The sequence below is a fragment of the Alexandromys fortis genome, unplaced genomic scaffold, assembly GCF_014885135.2.
Source record: "Alexandromys fortis isolate MF-2015 unplaced genomic scaffold, M_Fortis_MF-2015_v1.1 scaffold_25, whole genome shotgun sequence".
Classification (NCBI taxonomy): domain Eukaryota; kingdom Metazoa; phylum Chordata; class Mammalia; order Rodentia; family Cricetidae; genus Alexandromys; species Alexandromys fortis.
In genome coordinates, this window is record NW_026067904.1 from 2,793,300 (window position 1) to 2,817,864 (window position 24,565).

Sequence of the window (24,565 nt, forward strand, 5' to 3'; positions counted from 1 at the left end):
CTAAGTCAACTTTGGGAGTTAAAGTTTAACTGAGACAAAGAGAACTTAAGATAGGTTCTTATCTTCTGTAATAAATATCACTTAAAATACTTTTATAAAGTCAAAAACTTACAATATCTTTTATTTGGGGGAGGGGCAGGGTTTATTTTCTTTCTGTAATCTTGGCTGTTCTGGAACTCACTTTGTGGACCAGTTCTTGAACTCACAGAGATCCACCTGCCTCTCCCTCCTGAGTTTGAGGATTAAATGCATGTACCACCACCACCACCTATCTAGAAGTTATAATATCTTAACTCCAATATAAAATTGACGTCAAACAAAGTCTAAATCAATTTCAATGTTAACTCAATTAACTATTTTATATAGTATGATCTATAAGTCAATAAACCATCTTAAGTAGTATAAAGTATTTTCAAATACTAGAGAGTATGCCCTTGGCTTTCTTTGGAATCAGCTGGTATCACTTATCCAAACTCTTCACATAACAGAAAGCCTTTCCCAAAAGCTTTTCACAATCACTTTCAGGTTCTGGCACAGCAGTCTTCAAGTCTCCTAGGTATCAGATGTCCTCACAATTGAGTCTAGTAATTTGCCATCTCCATCGAGTAAGAAATAATGGAGGAGCAGTCAATTAATTTCTATTTGATATCAATATCAAACCAGATGCTGCAGCACACACCTGTAATCCCAGCATTAGGAAGAGGGAGGCAGGTGGAGCAGAAATTCAAGGTCACTTTCTATATCTCAGAGTTTGGGGTCAATGTGGATTACAGGAGACTATCTCAAAACCAAACCAAACCAGTGGGAAGGACATTAGCCTGCCTTTAAGGCCATGAATAGCTAGCTCGCCTTCACACTTTTTCTCACCCTATTCTCAAAGCAAACAAATAAAGTCTAGGGAGACAAAGTCTTTTCAGGGCTTGAATACTTTGTTCAGATGCACTTCAGTGCAGGGCATGTACTTCAGTGGTAGAATGCCGAGCTAGTGTGCCCAAAGCTAGGAGCTTCACACTCATCATTAAAAGAGGAAAACTATTTTACATGATGGACAATCAGTCATCTTTTCTGATGGTCATGATTTATTGGTTTTTCCCGCCTGTCTTAAAAGTGACCTGAAACTGCTTGCCGCCTTCTAAAATTAGCTGATCATTCAAGTTAGCCCTAGTACAGGGGCCAGGCCACTGTCAGGACAGCTGAGTCTTAGTAAACTTTCTGGGAAATCTCTGTATGTCAGCTGTGCCCATTAAAAAATCAATTTGGATGAGATACCAAAACTACACAAAAGTTCACACTGTATGATATTTATTCACTGCCTCCTGGACCACAGAGTGTTAATTTTTTTTCTTTCAGTTAGGTGACAACATCATTAAAACATCTAGAGATTGAAGATCCACCTAGAAATTGTAATAGATTCAAGCAAAAGCATTGCAACCGTCCTGGAAATAGCACCTGGCGTCTTGCCCCGGCCACAGGCACTAGACTGTTCCTCTTTCCCAGAGGCCATTGGGGAAAGCTGCTGACACAATTTTGGTTCTTGACTGTGCCTTCATCACTGCTTCGGGTAGGCGCCATCACCCTTTCCTACTTACTGGGTTAACGCCTGAGTGGCATTTGCTTATGAAACTTTTCAAGCTACTATTAACTCTCGACTGCAACAGATCTGAAGTAAACTAAGAGTAGAGGCAATGCACGCATGCCTTCTTTAACCCATCAAATAGTTACTAAGCACTTGCCCCATGGTAGACACTTGGTAGTTTGGGATACTGCGAAATCCTAAGGAGCAAGTCCCAACCATGTTAATTAAAAGTAAGTTATAATGAAGAGATGTAAGGTGGCTGCTGGCATTCCTTGGAGGAGGATGTCTTCAACAGGGGTTAGCAGGACCACACTGGTCAGTGAGGAAGCAAAGTTTAAATTGTGATGTACTGAACCCAGAGAAGTTAACTAGGCAAATGGGGACAGGGTAGTTAACAAGAGATGACAGAGGGCTTCAAGTGGAAGGAGCAACTATGCAGCGGTCCCATGGCAGGAAGGAGCAAGGCCTGGCTCAGGACAGCAGAGGGGCTATGCTCTCCAGCAAGGCAGCTGGAACTAGTGATTTTCTTTGCTATCAAATCTACTTTTGCATTAGCAAATCAAAACCCCTGGGGGTGAGGAGCATGGTTCCATACATCTCAATGCTTGAACCTGACTTTCCGGGGTCCCCCATTCCAGAGCTTAAGGAAAACATTGCCACAGTTTCCACTGGAAAGCTTTGCCTTGAATTGAAATTTCTAGGAGCCACAAAAATCCAGTATATTTTTTCTTTTCTTTTCATATGTGTGTAGTAGGTACATGTGTGGTACAAGTACACATGGATCTGTTGGAACATGTAGAACTCAGAGGACAATCTTGGGTGTCATCCCTCAGAAGCTGTCTACATGGTGTCTTCCTGGCCGATGGTCTGCAAAGTTTGCTAGTCTGTCTCTGCTTCCCCGTGACTGGGATCACAAGCACACACCACCCCATCTGGCTTTTCACACAGATTCTGGGGACCAAACTCAAGCACACACCACCAAATCTGGCTTTTTACATGGATGCTGGGCCCAAACTCAAGCACACACCACCACATCTGGCTTTTCACATGGATGCTGGGACCAAACACAAGCACACACCACTACGCTTGTATTTTCACATAGATGCTGTGACCAAATTCAAGTGCACACCACCACATCTGGCTTTTCACATAGATGCTGGGACCAAACTCAAGTGCATACCACCACGTCTGGCTTTTCACACGGATGCTGGGAGCAAACTCAGATCCCCCTGTCTGAACAGCAGCAACTGAGCTCTTTCTCACACTCTTGCACCATCTTTAAGGCAGGCTAGGGATCCTCCACACTTTACTTATGGTGGATGGAACTTGCGAAAAGAGGGGAGGGGAGAGAATATATATCCAGAAATCTCAAAAAACAAAACATAACAAAACAAAAACAAACCGAACAAACAAACAAACAACAACAAAACAACAACAACAACAACAAAAAAAAAAAACCCTCCCTTCTTCCTCACTTACTCTGGAAACCAGAGAAGGATGTACTTAGGGCAGCTGCCTAGTGCCTATAGCTGGACAGACTCTGGTCATGTTTTTTAAGCATCTGTGCTTTATGTTGTCCTTTGTTGAGCTGTCTTCTACATTTGGCGAGGAAAGCTCACCGCCTGTGTGAAATGGTCCAATTTTCAGACTAGCACAGCATGCTGGAGGCTGGCCAGGTGGAGGCACGGCTCAGATTAGGCTAAGGTCACAGCCATATCTCTGGTTAGCAGGGCTACTGTCAGCTAGCAGTTCCACATGTGCACGCCGTGAAGGGCTGAGAAGGTGTCTCAGCCTGTTGCCATGCCTTTTCTACCTCTGGCTCATAAAGAGCAAGCCAGATGGGCATTTTCAACAAGCGACGTGCCGCATGTTCCAAACTGCCCTTCCTGTCCCCCAGCACTCCTCACTCACTGACACGGAGAATGGACACCCAGCTCCCACCCCACGTTTTCAGTTCAGCTCTTCACAAAGTTCTTCCTTGACATGTGGATTGTGTGGTTTTTAACTTGTATAAAGTCTATATCTGGCTGAAGAAAGACAGTTTGTGTCACCTTATTTTTTTTAGGTTTTAATAATATGCTAGAGAGAAAAAAATCAAAGTTTTGAGAACTCCCAGTGCTTTCAACAGCGGCAACAACAAACAACAACCTCTCATCCGACGCAGCGACTCATGAGAGTCACTTCTGGAGGATTCTATTGAGCTCTTCAATCTTGAGAAAATCACAGATGTCTACAACTCTGAATCATACCGAGTCTCCTTGCTCACTTCAAAGCTAGCTAAGGGGCATGAAGGAGTGTTCGTGCTTGAAAAGCTGCTTCTCAATTTTCCCGGGATAAGATGAAGTATCAACAAAAAGCCCAACTCATGTCAATAAGAGTATAATATGATAATCTTTTTTGTATATAGAAACACAAAATAATATGCTTAGAACTCAAACTTTCAAATGTATTAAATATGATTCACACTATCTCTAAGGGATACATAAACTTTCTCACTGGTGGATTTTCAATAATTCTTTTGAAAAGAATTATGACTTTTTGCCTTATGCATATACTTTCTGTATTAACATCCCAAAATGGAACACGGTTGTGGGTGTTCGGGGGCCCAAATGGTGCAATTTAAGCAAGTCCTGCCCACATGCCTTCAATCACCTCTTCCTTTGACCTCTCTTCCTCCCATCCTTCCCACCCTCATCTGTGTAATAATAGAGCCGAGTCCTGGAAGAACTGCGAATTCTCTGGTACAGTTCGTTCTGTTAGTCAAGCAGTGTCTTCAAGTGCATAGGGTGGAAATAAAAATGACGACTGTGGAGATCAGCAGTTAAAAGGCTGCCTTGTCATTAAAAGCCTGTGTGGGGGTGAAGATGGTGTCATTCTCCTCAGGGACAATGCTATCAGTCACCTAGAGCCAAGACTATTTGGCTAACATTTGTCTAAGAACATAATTACTAGGCCCTCAATTGAGTGTACACAGACAATACATAGACAGCTTCTGAGATGTAGTATATGATATATTTCTTGGGTGACACCTAAATTAGCAGGGTTCATTCTTCCTTCCCCTTGCTGATAGCCTTGGATCCCATGAGATGTATCTGTTAGATTGTGTTGACACTTTCAAAAGTCAGAGAGGCAGCCTCTTTGGTGGCTGACAGGCATAGTTGTTAGAATATTATTTTGTATTTTGAGGCAAAAATCTGTTCCTATGAGACCCATGTCTGACGTGGGCCATGCCAGAGGAGCAGCGAGTTGTAAGTGAAGTTCCAGGTGTCAGCCCAGCAGAAGGGAATCCTCTGATGGGCCAATCTCATTTAGGCAAGGCCCCAGGACACAGAGCCTGAGATGTCTTTTGCTTCTGCTGTGCCCTTACATGTTTACTGTGGCTCTCTTTCTCTGGTTTCTAGCATGGTGTGAGTGGATGTAGGAAGATCTCCACTGCCTGTAATATAGTATGTTTATCTCTTAGAAACATCCCTTTCTACTGGGTACTTTTGCCTGTGGATTACCAAGAAGATGACCCCCTCCCTAAGCTGTACTGTCTAATTTGATAATAATAATGATAGTTTGTACAGAGTTTTAATGAATAAAACCAAGTATAAAGAATACGTTTTATAGCCAGGGCCTGTGAGTCACACCTAAGGAGATGCATGGATCGTAGGTCAAGTTAATGGCTAACAACTGAGTCCCAATAGCCCAGCTAGTTTAAACTCTTTTAATCTTAATGTCGAGAGATGTGTTCACATGTCTCGGAGTGAATCACGGTTGAAACAAACCTTTGAAAATAACTATGTTAGACTAAGATGTTTTTGTTAAATAACTTGAGGTGAAAAACCCAAGAAGACAATCTAAAGTTTTAGAAAGGCACATAGTTAAAAGTAGAACTCTTTAAGGTCAGGGAACAAGAAGGAAGCAGCACAATTATTACTAGCTGATGTACTCTCTGTGTTAGGTCTGGGTGACGACCAAAGAGGATGATTAATCTTATACCCATTTTTGTCCTCAATCTCCTGATGAAACAACTATTAATGAATGGATATGTACCCTAAAGATTTTAGTAGAGCTGACTGATACTTATTCATATATAAAAGTTTAGGTTTGGTTTTATCCCATGCTTTTTCAGTCGCAGTCCAGCGGACAATGAGGGCTGCTGAGAAGCCAAGGACAATGGCACTGGGTTTTGATCCTACTTCATGTTCTGGCTTTGTGGGAGCCTAGTCAGTTTGGAGGTTCACCTTCCTAGACCAGGATGGAGCGGGGAGGACTTTGGACNNGACCAGGATGGAGCGGGGAGGACTTTGGACTTTCCACAGGGCAGGGAACCCTGACTGCCCTTCAGACTGGAGAGGGAGGGGGAGAGGAGTGGGGGGAGGGGGAAAGGAGAGGGAGGAGGGGGGAAAAGGAAGACGGGGAGGGAAATGGGAGGCAGGGAGGAGGCGGAATTTTTTTTTTTCAATAAAAAATATTTTAAAAAAAAAAGAAAAAAAAGTTTAGGTTTTATTTCTTTAAGATTACTTATAAGATTACCTTTCAAGATAAATAATAAAGTAATTGGCCCTTTATTTGTAACTGCAAAATGCAGCCTGCCAGTGAAAGACCTGACAAGAACACCTTGCTTGCCACATGGTTAATCGATAACAAGTTGCTTCAGTATGAATATATGTGGGTTCTTGGGATAATTTGTTTCTCACCTGTCATACATAAAATGTTGAATCATGTGAGGGAGATGAAAAACATGTTTTTCCCTATAATCACTCACTTGAAAAATGGAATACATCTGTTTTGACTCCCGTACTGCCTGGAAGATTCTGTTGGGGAATAAAAGCTGTAAAACAACATGAGGTAGAGGGAGAGAGAAAAAAGAAGAAAAGGAATAAAGAAGGAAAATATCAAGAGAGTTTGAGTGCCCTTTCCCCTAACCTCCCTCAGATAGAAAAGTTTAGCCTCGCCGACGCCATGGAGTCCTGCCAAAGCCCTTTGCTACTGGAGGCTGGTCCCCCCAGACGGCAGTATGTTTTCAACCCCCAATCCTCTCTTCTGGAGCCTTGTCTTCTGTTTGAAGTTCTATGCATTGAAATATTCACATTCATTCTACCTGGCCTCCCAAATGTGGCATGGGCACAGGGCCGTCTCCTTTTGTGTCTTGCAGATGCCCAACAGTAGAGGGCAAGAGATCCCTGCACATACAGATAAACACTGAAGAAGGCAGGAAATGGTGAACACGCAGCTTCTCTCTCCAAAGGGAGAAGATATCTGGCTGTCCTCCCAGAATGCTGGGGTAAAACATAAGTTTACAACCTGGTACTCCATTGCTACCTGTTGGGCCAGGCTACACCCTTATCCCAAGACTATTATGTTTGTTATCCCTGATGTTTCCCCGCTAAAACATTGGACATTGCTTCTAGATCATAAAACTCATCCCTGTGAGTGATGTCATTGTACTTTACAACATGATGTTCGCCACGGTCATTTTCCATAGACCTTTATCGAGCATTGTTTCTAACGCAAAGAACCCATCTTTACAAGAGAAGCCATGTGTACTTTGTAAAGCGTGTCAATGTAAACTTGTCTTAAGTTTTATTGCACTCATGGACTGAGTTAGCTGCTATCAAAAAACATTTTTTAAAAAAATTGTGCTTTTCTAAAATAAGTGAAATGGTGTCAGACCTTTTAAGTTTTGGTCCAGCATCATTACCTAAGTTAGGTTGAACTGAATTTCATTCTTATCTCTTTGTGGACCATTTCCCTGCCATCCAGAAAACCTGCAGCCCCAATGACCTCAGGTCTCATCACATTAAATGCTATCTATATCCTAGCAACACATATGTTTCCATCAATAGCCACCTCATGTCCCTGAACTTCACACACACACACACACACACACACACACACACACATACACTCAAACACCCATCACCAGACTAACAAGCCTAAACCTGCTGCTCCAAATGACAGCCCCATTTTATAGTAAAATTGTTAATGACATTCTTCTAGCCATTAGGGCTTCCCACCCCGCGGCACACCAGCCAGCCTCCTTGCTGACTTGAGAGACATCCGCGCTCCTGTGCATCTCTGGTGGGCTGTCCTCTCCACAGGGATGCACCCCTAATACTTACTCCATTTTACACCTTCGAGTGTTTGCTCATATGTCCAGTTCTCATATGAAGCCTTCCCCTGATTATTCATCTAAAGTTACAACCCAGACCCTTTTTGTAACTTACACTACTCCATAGGCGCGGTCGCTAATTTCTTTGTGATTTACACATTTATTTTACTGTTTTTTTTTTCTCCTGCTAAAATATACTGTTCTAAAGGAAGAATCCCTGCTCCATCTTGTTTTGCTGCTATATATCTAGTACTCATAGATCCTGGTGCATCATATAAGTTCAATAAATATTTAGGAAAGGAATTCTGAATGTCTATACATCTTACACTCCCCAGAGTTTACCTTATAATTAGTACAGTATCAACCTAATACAAGAAGAGACTTGTTTTTCTCCAAACTTCAAGCTTCTGAGTTGGCTTATGCTGTTATCCGATCTGTTGCGTCCCTGTCTTTTCTAAGATCAGAAGATGAGCCTGACAATTGCATTTCCTTCCGCTCTTACGTGTGCCCAGCCCTACCCGTGTTCCCAATACCATCACCAGTTCATCTGATCCAGCTGGCCTGGGGCAGATCTCGCCTCAGGGAAGAGAGATACTGTCAGAGAGGGGGTTGCATTTGGGTGCCCTCTCCAACCTGCTTATAGCATCCTTGGCCTTCCTTTCTCTCTCTTTCCCACCTCTCCCAGGAACTCTAACGTGACACACCGGCCAGGGCAGTAGAAAATCAGAGGCAGCACAAGTGAGATGTGCTATGCATTTAGCTCATCCTTGGTTTTTAAAATTTTCATTATAAAGTAGAAGTTATGTGTGTGCATTTTTGATTAAACTTGGTTGAGGCTATTCCTTACTTGATGAGATGGGCAGGGTCATCTGATTCCTTTACAGTTCTTCTAGTTGTTGACTTTTCAGGAATGAACATACTCTGTCTTTAAAGAAACTAGAGAGGAAGTTTCAATTTTAGATGATCAAACTTATTTTCTGAAGAACAAAGTCCCTATGTTTTCCATATTAGTGAGCATGTATATTAAAAACATAAACAGTTGGTTATCTTTCTCTTTTACTGACAACGAAACAGGATTCTATTCTGATGCACTATAGGCTAGTTATAATTTGTACTGAATTTTGGCAGAGTGAACTTTCTAGGTTATTTTCTTTTTAAGAAGCAATATAAAATTGTCAAAAAATGTTTAAAACTTTTTAAAAGTAGCAATCTGGCAATTCCAGGGAGTTATCATAATATCTCTGGGGCTAAAGGCAGAGAAAGTGTGTGTTCTTACAAGTGTTTAATGGCATGTTTTAAATGCTAACTTTTTTTTTTTCAGTGCTGGGAATCAAATCCAAGGCTTTGCCTGCTAGGCAAGAGCTGTATTGCCAGCCTCCATCCTCAGCCCCAAGTGATGACATCTACAGGCCACAAAGGAGTGTCAGCTTCACCCGACTGTTCAAAACTGGAGGAGATATGCTTCTTCTTTAGAAGATCTGTAAAATATATTTCTTCTCTAGAAGCTATTACTTTCTATATCCTTAAAACTGGTATTGTGTGTATGTGTGCGTGCATGCACATGTATGTGTATGTACATGACATGTGCACACACAGGTGTACAAAGCAAAGTAGATAACCTCTGATTTTTAATTTGTTAAAATATTAAGCTATAATTTAATCAAATTTTTGTTCATACTGTAAAAATATCAGAAACCTGAACTCCTAAGAACTACTCAAACAAACATGAATTCCTTGGCACAGTCTTCCAGGACCCAGCATCCTCTCTAAACAGCTCACTGCCCTCTGTAAGAAGAGACCAGACAGTGTACCCCAGAACACCCAAGTCCTGAAGGGTCAGATGCTCAGCCTGCCCCCATTAGCCCCAGCCTGCTCCCTAGTCTGCTCACATCCTGCTTTCTGTGCAGTCGTTTCCAACTTTTTCAGAGAACTTTTCTAGATAGCTCCATATTTACCTAGTCAAAAAACGTCAGTCCAGCTTTGCACATGCTGGACATGCTTTCGCCTACATAGGAAAGACACACGTGAGGCCTTGCATTTGCTGGACATGCTTTTGCCTACACAGGAAAGACATACGTGAGTTCAATACTGAGCATTAGATCGGTGCTGAAGCTTTCCCATTTGTTTTTTTTTTCCAGAGCTGGGGGGGGAGGTAAGGAACTCAATTACATGGCATCCCACACATTCATGCCCCTCATACGCCAACTGCTGAAGGCTGCATTTAGCCTGTACTTACATACTAATCTTTTTATGACACCACATTAATTTGTAGTATGATAAAAATGGCAGAATTAGTCTGTCATGATGCCATGTGCATTCTAACATAAAGGCAGCCATAGTCTGGATTATGGGATAGTTAATATTCCTCTAACTATGGAAGCTCTCGGAATATCACTCACAGGAGCAGGTGCCTGTGGAGCTGCCAAGAGCGTCACATACGGCGGCAGCCCATTCACTAGTTGCTCATAATTAGCTTTCGTTTTGGTTTAAATAGAAACACAACACATATTTGCCATTACCAAAGCCTGCAAACGGGAAAGCACTGCTATGCTCATGGGATTAGAATGTGGGACATTTTTATGCATTAATATTTCATCTGAATTATGCCAATAGATCTGTCTCAAAAAATAATGAGGCCTTGGCAAATGTTGAAGGAAAATAAATTCTTAACAGCTTCTGGGATCTGAAAATAGGATTTGAATAAGTGCAGAGGTACAAATATAAAATATGAACATACATAATTTAATTAACCAAGCTAATGAACAAACGAGGTGATTGACATCAGACAGAAATAATCTTTTGCCTAGCCCATTGTCATATTGGTCTCTTTTATACTTTTAATCACATTTTTGTGATTAGCATGGCATTTAATATTGCACAGTTACTTTGTAGCATGTTTATCAAGAGCAAAGACCCCTTATAATGTATATTGAAACCTATACTTTTTCTTCAATGAAAAGATATTGAGAATCCTTCAGTACTGAACACTTTATAGACAACTTTAGAATGTTAGTCATAAGTTTCCATTGTCTGGGCCAGAAATATATAATATAAAATACACACACACACACTACTGGAACTTGGTTTTGAACATGTACAATTTGTAGGAAATAATGAACATTTGCTTAAACATGAAGCATCTCTGATTTTCTTTTGCAATTCTCTTACAAAACAATCCTCTTATTAACAGTGCTGGGCAAAGGTTCTAAGAACAAGAGTGGGTAGCTTTTCCTGCTTTATTTCCAGATATGGCAGATGGTGTAACATAAACACTTGCTCTCTCAAAGGATGTAATTTAGAAAGCCTTCTGTTAAAATAGGAACCATGCACAGGAGAGTAACTGACCTTGGATATAATCACCCTTACAAGAGGCAATCAGAACAGCCCTATCCTTCCTCTCTCTTCTCAGTTGCATGGTTGCTAGGCATCTCCCTCGACTAACATAAAGTATCTGTATTATAAATATTAGTTCTTTTTTATACAATTTCGCATTTTTTATATCATTAATGGGTCCCATTGGGGCTATGCATGATTTCTTATTCAAGCTAACAAATACAGAGACAGCCTCTACTACCTGGCCCGTAAGTCCCAGGAAGCAATAACTCTCTCCCTTAATCATCCCAGAGAAAGGTGGTGGGTATCTAGACCACACACTTGTATGCACTTTCTCTCTCACTCTGTAACCTCTTCACACTGCCCAGCCTTGGTTTTCTCTTGGGACTCCTTACAAAGGCCAATGTGGGAACCTACCCCAACTGCTGTCTTTTGCAGCCTGAGCATCTGATTTCTTTCCTCCGCTGCCCTGCAGGGTTTGAGTGTTCATGCTCTCTAAAACCCATGAGCATAATCATTCCTTTTCCTGAGTGTCCTCTCTGTCATCTGGTGGCTCCACCGAGTTGTGATGTCATAAAATACTAGTCCCATGTAAAGTCATGCTCTCTGTTGCAGAATAAGGACTCTCCCCAGCCCTTCACTTAGGCTTCCTCCTTAATGGATTCTCTAAGTGGGCAATTTCCCTCCATATGCCTACTTATTCTCGGAAGAACACAACCAAAACTAACGACAGTACTTATCTGTGCTGAGTGACGATGGCTGGAACTGAGCGAAACTCTGAAAGTATGGTTGAGATGGCTTCTGATTGGTCCCATTTTAAAAACAGATGATTGTAACTATTCATTTTTATAATTAAGTGAAAAAAACTATTCATTTTTATAATGAAATCACTTTCTCAGTTCAAAGTCCTACAGGTGGCTTTAGGTTTGGGTTTTTCTGCTTCCTGTGCCCTGGTGTCATTATGATCTCTGTTTTTTTCCCCTTAGTTTCCTGTGCTACTGTACAAAGTCACCTCCATTGCCACCTCCGCTCTAAAGACATATCTAGTGTACTTCAAGAACTTAGTTAAGTAAATATACATTTATACACAATTTGAATCTTGTTTGTGAATATATTGGCCTTACTCGTGTTGAAAAATATTGCAAACCTGCTCAGCCTATATGATCGTGATTTCGTACATTTTCTTTCCAGCACTTCAGAGACCATAAAGCACCATTTTCCCCCTGAGTTGCCAAAATAGTCCCTGAGGTAAGCAGCCTTCTTTGCTAGTTCATCTCTTTCCATTACAGCAAATGACTCTTTTCCTAGTGAGCTGCCCTTGTAGCAGAAAGGGAGGATTAATCCCCTTTGACCATTCAGCTCCCTCGTTCCCTGTTACACATACCCTAGGGCAGTGTGCATGTCTGTGATGATGATGATGATGATGTTGATGATGAACAATACTAGCAAATAGGCCACTGTTATCAGATGACTATCTATTAATGAGCCTGCATACGCCAAGGACAATGCACTAGACAGTATTTTTACAATGATATCTAAACTGATTTAAGAGTAGGTCAACTATTCTATCCAAGGAGAAGCTATTTAAAGCTTTTTCACTAAAACGCAGGAAAGAGTATTTACAAAGCTTCCTGTCTTGGCTGTTATCTAAATCTGTTCCCTCCAAATTCATTTGTTATGTGTCAGATATTTATAAACACAGCCTCGACTTCAAAATACCATACTGATTGAAAGCCTTCGTTGATTCGCCATTCCTGACCAAAACTTCTGAATTCCTTAGACTGGCATACAGATTCTCTCAAAGCACTTCTTATTTTTAAATGTTTATGTGTGTAAGTAGCAGGGTGTGTGTTCACGTGAGGCCATGCAGACTCCTTTCTGATAGATGCATCCTACCTTCCCAAATACGTCTGTACCTCAGCCAAGGACTTGGTGTTCCAGCTCTGCAAAGTGACAAGGAGATAAGAGGCTTCTGAACTAGACAGGTGCTGTTGTAGTGTATTTGTTTAACTAGGCATATAGGTGTGTTACATTTGCCTAGTCTGCATTTGCTTAACAATGTAAAGATGCCTTGCTACTAATTAAATAAAAGTAACTTGAGCTCAGAGAGGTGCGGTTAGCAGCTGGTTGATAGGAAGTAGCAGGGAGGAGGATAGCCTGGGTTTGTTTAGTTGGGCAGTGTGAAAGGAGAGGGCTCCTGGGGACTCCAGTAAAGAGAGAAAGTTAGCGAGTTGCTGCTCTAACTCTCTGAACTAGCCTTTCAATTTTATTATTGGAACAGGAGAGGTTTAGTTAAAGCCACCTTTAGCAGCAGCAACAGAGCCATTGTCTGGGGGACAGACAAGCCCCCATGCCACTCTTGTTTAAAGCACAGCCACTGTGACAAAGGTGGAACAGCAAGGTGCTACCACTCCTCCAGGAGTCTGCTCTCCTGTGCCCACTCAGAGTGCCCATGGCCACCTCTCTACTGAACTCCTTTTTCCTTTCAGTATGGAGCTCACACACCTCTCTTTCTAACATACCTATAGCCACGGTTAGTACCATGCCTCTGTATCCCTGAGCCTTTGGCTCAGATAAATAGAAAAATCGTCACAAATAAACCTTGGTAAGTTTGTAGCCCATGAAGAGCAGGACAGATGTGTTTATCCTTGTGACTTCAGAGGTGACCAGGGAGTCTATTAACACAGTCATAACACAGTTAACATTCAGTGTTCCTTTTATCAATAAACAAATCATTCCTTCTTGCAATGCCTAATCTGTATATTAAAGAAAGAACCATTCCTGTGTGTAGTGATATTTCACTTGTATTTTAATAAATAAAGCTTGCCTGAAGATCAGAGAGTAAAACAGTCACCCTGGTCAGTCTTACAGACCAGGCAGTGGTGACACACACCTTTAATCTCAGTAACCACACTAGTTTGCCATAGAAACCAGGCAGTAGTGGTGCATGCCTTTAATCCCAACCCTAGAGTGGAATATAAGATGGGAGGAGACAGCTCTCAGACTGGAGCTTCATTCTGAGGATCCCTGGAGACAGGATTGCCATTTTTGGACTGAGGTAGAGGTAAGAGCCAGTGGTTGGTTGTTTTGCTTTTCTGACCTTCAGAATGAACCCCAATATCCATCTCTGGGTGTTTATTAATCGTGCTATACCCATGGCTGTTCTTACATCCCTGAGGACATAGCTTGCTTGTAGTCTTAGAAAGAATTCACAGAGAGCACTCATTTCCTTATTTTTGATTGTCGTCTTCTGTGGTTGTTCAGTTCTTGGGGAATTGTTTTGACATACTCATCTCCTGGCCATACTTAGTATTTTACACCAACCAATGTGTTGTAGGAGATTTGTCTGTGTCGCCCCTCTGAAACTGCCAAGAGAGTCAGACCTTGGTTCAGAGGATGAAGTCCATACTGAGCTGGCCAGAGTGGACCACAGAGTTTTCTGATTGGCTCAGAGGAAGCTACAGGGACACACGGGAGGAATAAGGAGTGTCGAGGAGAGATGCATGGGTTTGTTTTTGTTGTTTTTAGGAAGGTGGAGAAGAGAGCAGGTGATTGTTTTCTCTGCTCTTCTGCAGCTCTCTCAGGTTTATTCCCATATTTAACTCCTGAGTTTTATTTTTTAATAAAACAATAAAAGAAGCTCCAATATCTGGTGTCCAATACATGGCCTTAAATCGTGCCAAAGCCATGCAGAGCCTCTGGTGCTCAGGGCAGGCGGCTAGGTCCCTGCCCCCCGGTGCTGTGTCCCAGCCACGCAGTTTCTCCTATCAGTTTCCCTGAGTTAGTTGTTCAGATGGCTCAACCCCCTCCCCACAGGGCATGCGAGCGGCCACATGGCCCCTGGCCTGGTGTGTGGCTAGTGGCACCCGGCTGTGCTCGCCCTCCCTGCCAACACAGCCGCAGGTCCTCACTGCGGTTGATTAATCCCAATGCCTCCAGCATCAGCAGATCTGCTGAGACACCTGGGAATCCTTAAAGGGGAAATTAGGTTCAAAAGGGGGGATCTTTTCAATGTTAAGAATCAGAAGTATCATAATGCAGGGAGTTTAGTGCTACCTGGTTTAGTTCTGCTATAGACGGCTTGCAAATGGAAAAAAAAAATAAATGAGGAGATAAACCACTTAGCTGGGATTGGCAGGATACGGATTTAAACTACTATCAGTTTGGTAATTCATATTTTATCCTTAAAATGGTTTGATAACTGCGCCAAATATGAAAATTTGATAAGATACAAACAATAGAAAGACTTACTAATGAAAAGAAAAAAAATTGACTGATAAGACCTTCAGGGTGGAGCCTACATGTGTAGAATTCGTAGAATTAGTGCCTACAGAAGAGGCTCAAGAGAAACTATCAACTGTCACCCTGTGAGGACAAAATAGACAGCATTATCTCAGAGAAAACAGGAAAATCTTGCTAGAAAACTAATAAGCCAGCTTCTTGATCCCAGACTACTGAACTCTCAGAATGGAGAGAAATAAATTTCTATTGTTTGCAAGTAACCCCATCTAAAATATTTTGTTACAGCATCTGAAAATTTATGACATCACTTAGCAACAGAACTCTCAGTTAATTTAGGACAGTAATGTCCCACTAATGGGAACATTGCCAGAATCTCAGAGTATAGAAGCTGAGTGCATATGAGCCATATGATGGAAACATAAGTGACATGTGATTTCAGCATGTCTGTTCGACTATAAGAAGGTGTGCATTGTTCATGTTGTTGTGTTCCTTTTTTCTTTTGTTCTTTCCCCCTTGTGTACAGAACACAGAGATGACTGATTTCAAGCAGCCAACGTGGGCTGAGACAAAGTCTGAGTCCCCAACAGAGATCAGAAGCCTTCACACAGTCACAGCTGTGGAAGCCCTCAGGATTGCTTATCTTTAGACTCTGAGCATGAGAATGCCGTCCTCTCCCTTGTCGAAGCCATAGCCAGCACTTTTTTAAAAAGGGTTTTGTGTGAGCTTTATACATGAGCACTGCACGTCCATCACTCCCCTCCCACCCCTTCTCGCTCCTGCAGCCCACACCACTCCTCACAAGCCCACGAGCTCTTCTTTGGTTATTATTGAGAACATGTATATCAAACCTACCGAGTCCATTTTTAGCATTGCTTATATATACATGGGTCCAGAACTGACCACTTGGGATAAGACGACACACAGAATGTTGTCCTTGGAAGAAAGTGGTTCTCCCTCTCTCAGCAGCCATTGAACACCCGGAGTCCCTCACACAGGAGTGATGTGTAGAATTTCCCTGTCCATGCTGGCTTGACAACTGGTGTTGTCATTATACCAGTCTTACTCAGACAACCATATTGCTGCGATTTCATAAGTCTACCTCCTGTTATGTCTAGGGGACACTGCCAAGCAGGAGGTGCCCTGTGACTCCGGGTGCGAGGCCACAGTTACGTTAAGTTTTTTGAACTTACTATTGACTAACATGCTACTCAGTTTCAGAAGCCATATGACCTAGAACAAGAATACTTAGCACAGCTGGGCGGTGGTGGCGCACGCCTTTAATCCCATCACTCGGGAGGCAGAGGCAGGCGGGTCTCTGTGAGTTTGAGGCCATCTTGGTCTACAGGAGCTAGTTCCAGGACAGGCTCCAAAGTTACAGAGAAACCCTGTCTTTAAAACAACAACAACAAAAGAAGTCTTGGCACAATGTAAAATTTAATGGTAAGATAAGTACCTAATTCTGTGCTATTATTGTATTTATGAAAAAATAAAATTGTAAAGAAATTGTTTTAAATCCACCAGGAAAACTACTTTACCAAAATTAAAATTATAAAATGTGTATATGAACATGGGGACAGATAAGGGATATGCAGATTATTAATCCTGACAATGTGTATCTTGACTTTTGCTTCCTACAGTGACACAGTGGTATATCTGAAGTTTTACACAGTTATATTAGGTGTGGTGGTACTCACCTGGAATCTCTGTGTGGATGAAACAGGAGATTCACCACAAGTTTGAGGCTAACGTGAACTACACAGTGAGTTGGGAGATCAGCCTACTCTATAGAACAAGACCTTATCTCAAGACAAAAACAAAGAAAAAAAAGATAATGTAAACCAAGTCATTGCATAATAAAAGAAATAATATATTGATTTATCTGTATTGATTTTTAAAGGAGACAGCCAATATATTTTGGCTTTGAAAGACATGAATTCTTTTTTTTTTTTTTTTTTTTTTTTTTTTTTTTGTTTTTTGTTTTTTCGAGACAGGGTTTCTCTGTGGTTTTGGGGCCTGTCCTGGAACTAGCACTTGTAGACCAGGCTGGTCTCGAACTCACAGAGATCCGCCTGCCTCTGCCTTTCAAGTGCTGGGATTAAAGGCGTGTGCCACCACTGCCCGGCCGAAATACATGAATTCTTATGCCTGAGTCCACTAACAATGAAATGTGTTATCTTGGGGAAAGATACTTTTTTTGGTCCTTTGTAAAATTAGAATGTTAAAAAAATTAATGTTAGCATTATCCAGAACTCAAATTCTGGGCATTTCATCATACATTCGTTTCAAAGAATACTTTATTATATTTTTCCCAATCTCATCTCTGTGTATTAAAGATTATTAGAATGAGTCAATTATGTAGTTCTCTGTTTATCTATAAATACAGATGCCATAGAAGAAAATTTCCAGTACCTCCAAACACTTCCCCCTTTCTGTTTTCATAGTGGCTTTTGTACACATCTATAAGATATGGGCACAGAGTTCCTTAGGCACTATGACTTCTGGGCCTATGAGCCTGCTCCTCTATGGCCTGTGAGGCTCTCCTTTGGAGAGAGTATGCAATACATTGTTCCTGTGTGAGGCAGTGGCCTATGTATACAGCAGGAAATTAATATGTGCTTACTGAAGAGGTGAGCAAAAGGCACAGTATCTGAAGAGATTCTAATACCAGGAGGAGACTCTGAAGTGATGATTTGAAGCTGTAGGTCTCTTCCTAGAGTCAAAATTTTCATTGATTTGTTGCCTGTTTGTTGATCACCAACTTTAGGAACACATGGTAATGTCTGCAAGCTATTTTATTTCTGGTTAGGGTATTGCTATCTTTAATTTAGTGATAAAAAGGACAGTAGTTTATGTTAGTATTAGTCAAAGGCTTTGTATTTATCTGTGAACCGAGGAGTTTACACAGGGTGCCTTCCACTAGTCCTGGGCTAGGAGGCACTGGGAGGGAGGGGCATTAGTATCCTCGACTTCAAGGGTGGCTGGAAGACCTTTCTTGGGAAACACAGCTAGACAGTTACATAGATAACCTAAGTAATGTACGCCATAAACTTCAAATATGGGTTTTCTTATAATGTCTTTTTCAGTTGCAGTTCCCTAAGAGAAACATTGTATCATGCTAAGGTCAGGATCAGTATCTGTCTTCAAGCCCTAGTCACTGTCAGGAGGAAGATGTCACTCCGCCTGACTGCTGGAATCCACAGCTGGATTCTACCTATGCCTAGTCCCTATCTCTGGTGTCCCTTCTATACCTGTAAAACTGCTATGGGGTGCAGAAACAGACTGTGAAGGAATGCTTTTCTCAGTTTTAGAGAAGCTTAGCAATAAATCTATTTTTCCATTTTATATATTTTATGTCATTTTCTCTTGTCATTGCTGAATACCCAGAGCCAGAGCCCAGGCTATTTTGCCTATGAGCTCTGGGAACAACAGCAGCTGCCCCGTTCTCATTGTGTGCCCTCTAAATGAAAGCATCCATTCTCCTCACACACCCTCCTAACGAAAAGCAAAGAAAGTCAGGAAGGGCCAGTGGCTTCAATTGCGACCAAACACCCTACTGTTGCCCTGCTCCCTACTGGCTGTCTGTCCTGCACAGAAGTCTCCCAGAGTAGCTGTGGCCCGACAGGTACTCAGACACAGGTGTCCTACATTCCACATTCCCAAGTCCCGCAGGAAAGACAAAGGGTGGCCCAAGTGTCATTTATATACCCCTTTAGTCATGCCGTGACCGAGGCCCAGCCACTTAATTACCACGTGAAACTATCAAGAAATAGAGACATTGGGAGTTCAAGTAAAATCAGGTCATTAGGTAAAAATAGATTTCAATAGAGGTAAAATGTCAACGTTAAAGAGCATACCGCAGTACCCCGGGGTTCCACACACTGTCTTCATGAGCACTTGGTGTTCCACAATTTTAGAAAGTCCAAAATCAGCTAGAAACACAAGAGAAGAATTTAGCATGCCAAAACTTTTCTCAGCTTTTATAAGTGCTTCTGCTTTTCAAAAACAAAACTAATGTATTTGTTTACTTCTGATCTGATGGTAGGAGGATCTGGGTGGAAACAAGACGATTTTCTGAAGCTAAAATAAATAGTCACTCAATCATCCCTTTAACATGGAAAAACATGACGCCAATACATTTACAAATAATTTATAATGCTTGATTTTTCTTTAAATTTCAAAAACGTTAACATGTAAAGAATTTTTCTTCAGAACAGTAACTGTGGTGCTTGTAAGAATTCCGAGTTCATGTGACAGTAACTCCCAGAGAGAGTACAGGCTTCGTGACACAATCCCGAGTCTTTAACTCACTGGTGAAATAAAATACAGATTTCCACAGATGCCATGGAAATAAATAGAAATGTCAAAAGCTTATTCTGATTGAAAACAAATAATATCAGTTGCCAATGTTTAACAGCTAACAATTTATGCTCATATAACAAGTGAAGCCTTTTGGGGGCAGTCTAAATTTTTTCTATTTATTCCTCTGTATATTGCCTAAGTAAAATATTATCCAACTTGCTACAGTTATGACCTATTGCTGAGTGACCTCTCTTTCAAGCATGTCAGAAGGCTGCTCGAGGCCATTCTTCAAGGGAGGCAGGTGCAGAACGGATACCATTTTAGACTTCAAAGATATGCCCATGTTTCCACGAGGTGCTTGACCGCATCACTGAACACAACAGGCAGCCCAACAGAAAGCAAGGCTTTCCTGCTCAAATTAGCATCTATCCATCCATCTAAAGAGATTTCTTTAAGGATCAAATCTTTGAAAGTCACGTCAAAGGAAGGAAACCCCTGCTGTCCACTGTCTTTCAGGAGTGATTAACAGAGTGAGCTGGCTGCCCAGCAGGCTTTTCAGAATGGCTCTCTGGTAGAGCAACTTAATTTTCAGAGGCATTAACATTGGTTGTGTTTTATTGTTTTTGTTGAGCTATACATTTTTCTCTGCTCCCCTCCTTGCCTCTTCCCTCCCCTTCTACTCTCTTACCTTGGTCCCCATGCTCCTAATTTACTCAGGAGATCTTGTCTTTCTCTACTTCCCATGTAGATTCGATCCATGTATATGTCTCTCTTAGGGTCCTCTTTGTTGTCTGGGTTCTGTGGGGTTGTGAGCTGTGAGCTGGTTTTTCTTTGCTTTACGTCTAAAAGTCACTTATGAGTGAGTACATACAACATTTGTCTTTCTGGGTCTGGGTTAGGAACACATCAGCTTAGCTCTGATGGAGAAGCGAGGAAGCCTAGCAACCTCAGGGGGCTTTGATACAGATTCTTCCTCACATCTGTCTTTGGAAATGAAAATTTGCTTTATCAAGATATGGGAAATAAAATGTATTTTCTCCTAATAGGATAATTTCAATGGGTAGATGAGAATTGCCCAAATTTTATCTTTATGGTTTTTCTGGATGCTATATGGGGTGGATTTCTAGAGTCAATTGTTTGAGGAAGTCTTATAGTGTAGATCATGATATGTTGGTCTACATGTTGGCACTTTGAAGGTTTTATAAGGCAATGCAGAAAAAATTATTACATTTGCCATTTTCTAACTTATTTGACCAAGCACAGACCCTTTGTAAAACCATGTCCTCCACAAACACTCAGACATACAAGGGAGTTATCATCGATTAGAAAATAGCATTCTGGGGAGAACAATTTGGAAATATGGTCTTTGAGTTTTCTAATATGAACAAGAGATTCATAGTCTACATTTACTAATTTATACTAGGTATTTTAAAGTTCTTCATTATATAAGATTAAGCTCCAAATAATTTGTCAATTCAAAGCTAAGAAAAACACAAGTCAACTTTTCACTATAAATTTTTCTACAAAACCCAAGGTTATCTTTTGAGATCCTCATAATCACTAAGCACCCAGACTGGGGCTCATTTGAGAGCCCAGCAATGATCCAGGGAAGTCTGGAACACAGCATCAGGTGAACAGTCTAGAAAAATACATGGACTAACAAACGACATGCTATTATCACTCACAGAGGCCAAGTGTTGGAGGCAACCAGACAGAGGCAATCTCCGATAGAACACAACTAAAAATCCCATGGAACAAACCCCTTCTGCTCTGAGAGATTTGAAAACTTTCTTACCAATTTTGAGAGGTGCATCTGGGGCAGGAGTTGCATAGAGAAGATTCTCTGGTTTGAGATCACGATGGACAATCCCATTTTCATGCAGGTACTACACAGGAAAAATAATGAAGTTAATTACATGAATTAAGTTAAAATAAGTTAAAATTACAGTTGTGTAATTTTATTTGTGGTCCCGATATCTCTTTCCGATGCTTTCAGATCTACCATAATCTTATGGCTCAACCACACATATTAGGATTTTTAAAATATATATCACAAAGAAAACAAGGCTTAAGAATACAGCTTAATGAAGAGCCATGAGCAACGGGCGCGCATGAGCGCTGGGTGGGCATGAGTGGTAGAGGGTTTTCCTAATAAGAGGGAGGCCCTCAGAGAACTCAGAGACTGAGCCTCTCACAGCTGCTTCTATCAAATTCATAACTAAGTTCTGTCAATTTTAATTCCAAAATATTTCCCAAACGGTTCAATTTCTTCAAGTCATTACCCCAATTTGTTCCCCTCAAACTATTCTCCAACAGAGCACAAGAAGCTGTCATCTATTCTCTTTGGAAACGGGTTGCTGGCAGAGAAGAGAGTTCTGGATGCTGCTGGCTAGGGAAATCCGGGGTGTCTGGCTAGAGCGGCCCACAAGAGAAGAGGCACACTCAGACTCTAATTCTCAGTCTGGCTGTGGAACGAGTCTTACCTGAGTGGATGAACACGGGTAGGCATTCTCTCTCTAATATGTTCAAACGCATGTGTCATAACACTTTAGTAATTCTATGTCTAAAAGTCAAGGCCATAACACTGGTTTTATTTACACCATTTTTCCCTAAATTCAACTCAAAAACCTAAAAACGTTCACTGAGTTAAAATTTTTAATGAAACACGTTTCTTTTGACGGGGATCATTAAATGGATCGTTACCACTTTAAATAACTGTCATACAAGAAAGCAATGGTAAGCTGGCCCAGCTGTAAAGACACAAACCTCACGTTGACAGAATATAAGCCTGTATAGAAAAATGAAGTAGGGCACATGACAGCAACAAATGAACAGCATTCAAAACTCATTTGCATGTAGGATTAGAGCGAGTGCCTGCTGGGAGGGCAGCTTCCCTGGGGGACGCTGAGGATATTTGAAAAAGGACGCATGTGTGATCAGTTCATTTTCTCATTTTCACTGTACGATGCCAGGTCTGAGACAAGAGATTTCAGGCTTGAGGCTATAGAAATGTTTGGGTAATTAGATGTTGTATTGGAAAATAATACATAGCGTGAGACAAGGCGCAAAAAAAAAAAATGGTCTTCAGTTACAAAGAAATAAACAGCAAGCCAGTTTTCGTATGAGAAAGACAAAGTCCAGAGTGGCCACAGAGAAAAGATCTGTACATTCTTGGGATCCGAGAGACACAGGGCAGGGCTGGGAATGAGAGAGCACAAGCCAGTCTCGGGGACAGGCAGTTTCTGCTCAAAGGTTAAGGACTGGTATTGAGACGATGGTGTCTACACAACAGCGCATGGCTTCTCTGCTGAAGAGAGTGAGGCTGGGGAATGGTACTATAGGTAGGTAAAGAGCTCCCACACAAGTGTGAGGAGCCGAGTTAGGATCCTCAGACGTCACAGAAAGCTTGGCACCGTGGATGTCTATAATCCAACTGCTCCTCTGGCAAGATGGAAGGTAGATAGGAGAATTCTGGGAAGCCTGGCCAGGTAGCCTGGAGCAGGCAAGATGAACAAGAGACCTCTCGAGCCAAATCAACGATGGCGCTGAGATCAGAGATTTTCCCTTTGACCTTCAAACACGTAACACAAGCATACATGTGCATGAGTGCATTAGGACACACAAGAAAAAGGAAAGTCAAAGGAGGAGGCGACCTTGGAATCCATCAAAGATAACGCTATTTGGCTGCAAATGAAAGGGAAACCGCATACGAGAAGTGGAAATTTGTACATTTCTCTTCTAACCCCATTTTATTCACAGATACACAAGCAATTCCCAGACTAAGTATGCATCAAAGCAGAATGTGGAATTTAAAGAGATACGGATAGATCCCCTAAATATACCTTATCACGGATCTCTTAAAACTGCAGTCATCCAAAGCTCAAGCTCCCCTTTAACGATTCAAAGACAGCACCACCACTCTGACTTCAGGGGGTGTCTAGACGTGTAATTAAACTCTCTCTATGGTCCTAACAAAAACTGTGTCGTTGTGTAATGAAAGCTACTACATGGCAATTTGGTTTAATTACAGCTCTGCTGTGTTCGATGGGCTGTATGTGGTTAATTGATAATGTCTCAGGAGTTGGTAGGAGGAAGTGTGAGTCTCTTGAAAAATCTAACAGGACTCAGAAGAACTAGTCATTAAGGAGAGAAAACAGTGTTCTAGCTGCAGTTTTCCTACTGGGGATGAAAATCAAACTGCATAGAGCTGTTCTTTTCTGTTCTCCAGAAAACTAAGAATTAGTATACCTAATTGAAGTAAGGACATCAGAGCGAGTACCCCATTTCTGTGTCGTCTCTGCTTTGAACACCTTGTCAAAGACAAGAATACATTGTCTTGATCTTGACCTCTATACGTGACTTCGAAACTGTCTGTAGAGGAGAGGCATCTCCCATGACCAAACCAGCAGATCTTGTGGTACCACCTGACCGGGCCTATGCCACTGTATGCCTGGGTCCCTCACGCATACCAAGTCTGGGATTGCTGACATACCGCCTATTTCAGAGTCATCCTTGGTGCTCCGGTTTCCCTTCCTAGCCTTGGGCAATTTGACCCACACATATTAATTTCACTCATTTGTTATTTTCGTTTACATTGTCATTGCTAGGTCTCTACTGGCCCTGCTGCACTGTCATTTAGCCTCCCTAATAAATCCGTAGATCTGTATTTCTAGATCACAGAATAACTCAAATCAAGGCCTGAGCTGAAAACAAAAACAAACGTCAAGCTGAAATCTCACGCCTACAAACTGAAGCCTAATTTCTCCAGAATAAAAATGTTCAGTTCTTTCGTGTAAACCCCTAATTTGTGTCTGCATCTTTTTTTCTGAGACAATTGCTAATACGCACAAGCCACATTGTATGACTATTCCCGTGTCATGTTATATATGTTCCTAGGTCGTTCCCAGAAAATGTAAAGGCTCTGGAAATTGGAGTGAGGGGGGTTATATGGGCAAAGTCTGTGCTGTACAATTGTGGGACCTTCATGTGTGTCCTCGGAAGCCGCATCTGTCACC

The 24,565-nt window shown here is 41.6% G+C and overlaps 1 protein-coding gene across 1 annotated transcript in view; it reads right to left on the reverse strand.

Moving 5' to 3' along the window:
- Camk4 (calcium/calmodulin dependent protein kinase IV) overlaps positions 1-24,565 on the reverse strand; it is a 218,639-nt gene that overhangs the window by 9,170 nt on the left and 184,904 nt on the right. Inside the window, exons 6-7 of the mRNA XM_050134943.1 lie at positions 21,346-21,436; positions 19,106-19,180 (exon numbers count right to left, since the gene is read on the reverse strand). Of these exons, the coding sequence (XP_049990900.1) occupies positions 19,106-19,180; positions 21,346-21,436 (166 nt within the window). The remainder of the gene's footprint in view (positions 1-19,105; positions 19,181-21,345; positions 21,437-24,565) is intronic.